This window comes from Leucoraja erinacea, chromosome 18 (genome assembly GCF_028641065.1).
Source record: "Leucoraja erinacea ecotype New England chromosome 18, Leri_hhj_1, whole genome shotgun sequence".
NCBI lineage: Eukaryota > Metazoa > Chordata > Chondrichthyes > Rajiformes > Rajidae > Leucoraja > Leucoraja erinaceus.
This window is the reverse complement of record NC_073394.1, coordinates 34055582-34062478: the sequence shown is the minus strand read 5'-3', so window position 1 is coordinate 34062478 and position 6897 is coordinate 34055582. Positions and strand designations below refer to the sequence as shown.

The 6897-nt window shown below is 39.5% G+C and overlaps 1 protein-coding gene across 3 annotated transcripts in view; it reads right to left on the bottom strand.

Annotated features, from left to right (window-relative positions):
* Window positions 1–752: 752 nt before the first annotated feature.
* LOC129705894 (astacin-like metalloendopeptidase) overlaps window positions 753–6897 on the bottom strand; it is a 95568-nt gene continuing 89423 nt past the window's right edge. For 2 of the 3 annotated variants that reach the window (XM_055649788.1, XM_055649790.1), the window contains one exon: window positions 4606–6533. In XM_055649788.1, the coding sequence (XP_055505763.1) occupies window positions 6204–6533 (330 nt within the window). In that variant the 3' untranslated portion in view covers window positions 4606–6203. Of the gene's footprint in view, window positions 4057–4605; window positions 6534–6897 lie in introns of those variants that run through there. The other variant, XM_055649789.1, reaches the window with a different exon arrangement.

Below are 6897 nucleotides of genomic sequence, written 5' to 3'. Positions count from 1 at the left end.
GGGATCCAAGAAGAGATAGCAGAATGGACAGAAAATTGGCTCCATGGAAGGAAGCAGAGGGTGATGGTGGAAGGTAGCTTCTCGGACTGGAGGCCTGTGACTACTGGTGTGCCTCAGGGTTATGTGCTGGGCCTGTCCCACTTTGCAATTTTTTCAACGAATGCGAGCATCAGCGACTGACGCCCGTAAAACCGTCAAGTTGTATGACATACACGCTGACGGATGCTGACCTGCGGATGACGCCCAGTTAGGGTTACGGTTAGGGTTAGGGACCACAGATGGGCTGTAAAATATTCTTCCTTTAATGCTAGGATTTTAAACATTAATATATTAAAATTAATACAATAAAATCAAAATTGTGCAAATGAAAAGATGTCTGAGTCATTTAGTTTTATTTACAGAAGTATTGGTCCACTCCACTTCCAGATCCAAGTGGGGGGGGGGGGGGGGGGGGGGGTGGAGAATGAGCGAAGAGAGGGAGAGAGGAGGGAAGGGGATGTGAGGGGAGGGGGGGAGTGGAGAAGGAGGAGAAGAGTGGAGCGGGGAGAAGGGTGGAAGAGGGGGGTAGGAAAGAAGGGGGAAGAGGGGAGGGGAGGGGGAGAAGGGTAGGGGGGAATAGAGAAGGAGGGATGTGGCAGGAAGGGGAGGGGAGGGGGGGAAGCAGGGTGTGGAGGGGAGAGGGGAGTTCAGTCTACACTCACTGAATCCATCCCTGTGAAAAGTTAGAGATGTCAATTGGATCTGGAAGCGGACCAATACATCTGTAAATAAAACTGAACGACTCAGACATCTTTTCATTTGCACAATTGATTTTATTGTATTCATTTTAATACATTAATGTTTAAAATCCATGCATTAAAGGAAGAATATTTTACAGCCCATCTGTGGTCCCTAACCCCAACCATAACCCTAACCAGGCGTCACCTGCAGGACAGCATACGTCAGCGTGTGACACGGCGCACAACATGATGAGACACCCAGATGTCGCCCCTGGATTTTGAACATTCCAAAATCCAGGGGCGACTGGGAAACACCTCGCGTCATTACATGCATCACGACTCGACCACGACAACCTCTTTTCAGGCTGTCGCTGAAAATGAAGCCCAAGTGGGACAGGCCTCAGGGTTCGGTACTGGTCCGTTACTGTTTGTCATCTACAGCAATGAATTGGATGAGAACATACAGGGCAAGATTAGAAAGTTTGCTGATGATACAAAAGTGGGTGATTTTGCAGATAGTTAAGATGGTTGTGAAAGATTGCAGCAGGAACTGGATCGATTGGCCAGCTGGGTTGAGGAATGGTTGATGTAATTTAATACAGACAAGTTTGAGGTGTATTTTGGGACATCTAACAACGGCAGGACCTACACAATGAATGTTGTAGAGCAGAGGGATCTAGCCGTGCAGGTGCATGGTTCCTTGAAGGTCGAGTCGCAAGTAGATAAGGTGGTCAAAAAGACTTTTGGCTGAGTCAGTCAGAGTGTAGAGTATAGAAGTTGGGAGGTCATGTTGCAGTTGTAGAATACCGCATTTAGAATATTGTGTTCAGTTCTGCTCACGATGTTATCGGAATGATATTGTCAAGCTTGAAAGAGTTCAGAGAAGATTTCCGAGGATGCTGCCAGGACTAGAGGGTGTGAGCTATAGGGAGAGGTTGACTAGGCTGGGTCTCTATTCCTTGGAGCGCAGGAGGATGGGGGTGATCTAATAGAGGTGTACAAAATCATAAGAGGAATAGATCAAGTAGATGCACAGAGTCTCTTGCCCAGAGTATGGGATTTGGACAAGTTGGGCCGAAGGGTCTGTTTCCACACTGTATCACTCGATGACTATGACTAATTAGTCAATTATCTTTTTATGTTCAGTGCAGATGTGCATGCTCAGCAGAGTGTGAGGGAATCTGGTGTCCCACAGGTGATTATTGCTGTGGTTTATTGGTGATAAGGTTTATTGTGTGACAAAGATTATTGGATATTATCAGGGAGTATGATCTATCATCTCATTTGTCGAGTCAAATCAAGCATCCCTTCTTCGTTCTGCTGAGGTTGAATGTCAAATCATCCATCTTCCTTTCTTGTCCTCCTGCTCCCATTACTTTGCTACTGCACCTCATGTCACTCAGTCTATGGGTGTATGTATTACTTTTCCTTTGGCATCTGCAGTTGCATGCAACGATGAAGTCCACATGTCTAGTTCGCATATATCGGATTGATTTAGGCACCAGGATCTCATCTTGAGGATATGGCATTTTCTCTACAATTGAGGTAGTTATGTGGTTCTGAAACAACAAAAAACACTGGAAGAACTCTTTGGATAAAACCGGATCTGTGGGAGCAAAAATTGCAAGTCGACATTTCAGGTTGAGACCTTGCATCAGAACTGAGAAGAGGAAAGATTGCCAACAAATGGCTGTACAAAGTGGGGTGGGATGGAGGCTGGTAGTCTCACAATGTCTCCTGCACACCAAAATAGGAGGAATTTGAGAAACGTCATCAAGGGTATTCATCCAGTCAGGAGTGTCAACATTCTTAAAAAGAATATAAAAATGTCCCATACCTGCTATTTGCCCCAAAATATATTTACCTTAATAAGTAACCTTGAGCAGTTACACAAGCAAGTTCCCAGTACTCAAAGGTCATATCCTTATGTGAACATACAGATCCTTCCTCCAGCAGAGAACCTCAGTTCTTAACGGGTTGCATATATTTAATATTTTCTTGTATTCCTTTGAATTTTCCAAAGTAAAATGTAAGGGACCATGTCATTTTTAAAGTAACATTTTATTAGCAAATAATTTCAAACTAAAATATCCAAACCGTTTATCTGTAGGGAAACAAATGAACAGAGCAATGCTAGTTAATCAGAGTAATGGAGTTAGTTTCACCTCAACCTTGCAGTTATTGTTCACTCCAGCAACAAGAGAATTTCTGATTCAATGCCAACTGCAGAATTCTTGGAACCCATTGCTCATTCAGTTTGATGCAAGAGAAATGCAATGAAAATAAGAGGTTCTATATTTTTTCCTTCCTCCTTTTGGGAGAAACGCAAATGAAAAAAGGCATAACGTCAAAAAATGAATTACAAAATGTATCTGGTGTGTTTAACTACTGTAATTAATGAAAAGATGAGTCATTGAGAAATGCCAAAACGACAATGAAGCCTTTTAACTCTCATTCAGGTATGTCTGACTCAATTTCTTGAGTTAGTAATTATTATCTGGCAACTGATGATTTGTGGTAGATTTCCCACCAGTGAACGGTTGTTAAAATACTTCAGAAAAAAATATCATATGCAATGTCAGCCACTATGAAAGGGATCAATGCAATGTAAATGCAAGAAGGATGCCCTCAATCAAGGCCAGCTCATTCCATGATGGCAAATTAAGCATCTACTTGTCTATGAAAGTGTAAAGATTGTACACTTTTTTAATTGTAGTAGAAACCTTCAATGTTTATAACCTATAGACTTATTGCTAACATATCAAAATATTTCTGAAGTAATTTTGAAAAAATCCTTTTCTTTAAAAATACCATTTATCAAGTCAAACCTTTTTTTGCATTGGGCATAAGACAGGTTACTAAGACAAATTTATACTCCATTTATATGGGGAATATGTTGTGAGAGCATTATGGGAATACAAACTAGACCACTCTGAAATGTTACCTCAGACGATTAGAAAACAGCAGTTAACTCAGTCAATGTATCATTGAAAAGGCCAAGGTGGTAATTTCAGATGAATATTGATTTCAGATAAACTTATTTTGTTCTTCGTCTACCTTCTCAGACTTCGATTTCAGGGCTTTTGTTTAAGGCTGCAGATGAATGTGTTCAAAGGGATATATAATGTATGTAAGTTGATCACTGGCCAAATATACTGGTGTAAACTTTCTTTAATCTGGAGGCAGAGCACAGAGAAATCCAAAAACTGATGGTATTCTGGTTTTCACAACAATTATGTTTTCCATAAAAATGTCAGTAAGATGCCTGGTGCAAGCCCAAAACTGTTGTAGTAACTTCCACGAGAGGCCTGAGGCACCACTACAGGCGGATGTTTATCTGCAAAATAAAATAAATATTTTAAACAATTTCTAGCAGTTGTATATAGACAGAACCTTTTCAGCAGCGAAAAAAGGCACAATGAAGAAAATCGGAAACCCATAATAGCCCATCTGTGCAATGTCCTCACTTTCAAACATTGCCTGATCAACTGTACTTACAGCAACATGTATACACATATATGAAGTAAAAAACTATGTGCAGACTTGCAGTATTTGAATGGAACAATTAAATCTGCCCTCATTGCTACTAACTTCAGTGCCTCCTGGTTCCTGACCATCTGCTCTGTACATCGGTTTCATTGTGCATTCCACAGTTCATGACTATTTTGCCAATGGGACCAGTCTTTCTATAACCTTTTAAAATTCTTCTATCGGATCTCTTCCAATCTCTACTGTTCCAAAAACAACCCTAGTTCTTCCATTCTGTGCACATAACTAAAGTCCCTCATCAATGGAATCATTTTTGTAAATCTTTGTCCACACACCACAGTCCTCACTTATTTTCTAAGATGTGGCACCCAGATTAGTAAAGAATATTGCCCTTATGGCTGAAAGAGCATTTAGTTTCATCTTGACCTGCTTGCTCCTGTGCTCTCCACCTCTTAATCACCTTTTCTCATTCTTCCCTTCAGTTTTCAACTAGCTATACACACCCAATTGCTTTTATACCTTGTTAAAAGTTGTGCTCTTATTCATATTACCAAATGTAACACTTCACTAACACTAAAATCCATCTGCCATCTTCCCATCCATTCCACCAGCCAGTCCATACTTCCTGAAGTATTATTATCTTCCACAGTTCATTACACCTCCAAGTTTTATACCTTCTGCAAATGAAAACTGTGCCCTGTAGATCTAGGTCCAATGAGTAAGTAGCAAAAGAAAGTTATGGATTTAGTACCAATCCTTGAGGAAATCCAGCAGTCTGATAAACAACTTTCTAGTACTTTCCCCACAATCATAATTAAACTGATTGTTCTATATTGCTCGGTTTATCTTTACACCATTTTTGAACAAGAAAACCTTTACAATGTTCCTGCCTTTAGGCACAATCCCGGAATCCAGAGGGTCAGAGCCAGGGCCTCTGCAATTTCTACATTCCAGGATGAATCCCATCCCACAATATTAATTGATTTTAAAGCTCAATTTTAAATTATCTTTTATGTGCATTGTTTTTACTCATTTTAGCCCATCCAGAAATTTCATGACATGTTACTTTACTAAATTTCCAGCAATTTTGGGTGAAAATATAGGAAGGATGTCATTAGATGGCAATAGTGCAGAGAAGAATCAAGAGGGAACTGGGATTGGAAGGCTTGAGTTAAAAGGAGTGACTGAATGGGCTGGGATATTTTTTTTTCTGGAGCATAGAAGGTTGAAGGATAATCATAGATATATGTAAAATCAAGAACGATGGAGATAAGGTGGGTTGTCACAGAGTAGGGGATTCTAAAACCAGGGGGCACAGATACAAGGTGAGGGGAAATAGTTAAAAGGGATCCAAGGGTCAACCTTTTCATGCAGTGTTGGGTATATGGCAGAGGGAGCTTAGGACAGGTACTTGGATCAGAAAGGTTTAGAGGGATATGGGCCAAATACAGTCAAATAGGACTAGCTCAAGTACATCTTGGTTGGCAAGAACAGGTTTGGCCAAAGGGTCTGTTTCCCTGCTGAAGAGGGGATCTAATTCAAATTTCTCCACGCAATAAATGAAGGTGACTGGTGAGTAAATCTCAATTATATAGCTTGATAATTAAAAAGGGTCTTCCTGTCTGAGGTAAAATGAATGGAGCTTGCCACAAATCTAAAGAATGTGTAGTATTAAGATATTTCTGTCCATCCAATGATATTCTCCTCAATGTTAGAAACCTGTTAAAATATCAAATACATACTAAGATTGCTTACAACTATGGCCAAACTAAAAGCTGAAGAACTTTCACCTATAGATGGTCTGAATTATGAAGAGGAATCCTTTTACTTTCAGTCACCATCCCACGATTCCTTATGAACTGTGGAACAGAGCTGATTTAATGGTAGACACTCCATTCAAACCTATTTGAGAATGACCTGCTTGGTATCAAAGGATTCCTGGTATCTGAATTTGGAGATTTGTAAAATAAAACACATTTAAAGGAGTGATAGAAATCATTTAATGGAGATAAGTAATGAAAAAACCTTGCATGCAAGGATGGAAAAATACTCATTCATTTCTGTCATAACAAAGATCTCAATATGCCTTTCGTTCAAATACTTACTGAAAACACTGCTGTAAGAAACCTTAAATCCATGTTGATTAATTGACGTAGCATGATGAAATTCCAACACAATTGCACGCCCAGAGGAGGTGATATTTATTGGATATAAGGATTGTTCACAGTATTTTCTTGGAGGGCTTTGTGCATTGCCATGAATGATTAGATGATTTTCACACTTTTTTGTCTTTTGAATATTCAGGTCTTTAATTTTCAAGGTCAACTGTTCAATTAAAAATGTAAAGAGAAAATGCCAATATTTAACCAAGATTTTACTTAAAATAAGCACAACTCTATGAAAAGTTCAAGTAAGCTTTAAGCTATGTTGTGTTAATATATTGGGAGAATGGAATGCATTTTCTACCCTGATTGTTAACAACTAACACACTCTGCAGTAATATATCCCAGGGTCATTCATGGTAATCGTTTTGTTACACCGTTAGGATGGTTTTGAGAAAAGATTCTCAAGATTCATTTCGCAATACCATTAGTTTCAATATAATTATGGAGAATGTCAGAACTGAACCAAGGGTTGAGATTTTTGATTGAAGAAAGGCTAACTTTGAGGAGATGTGAAAGGATTTAAA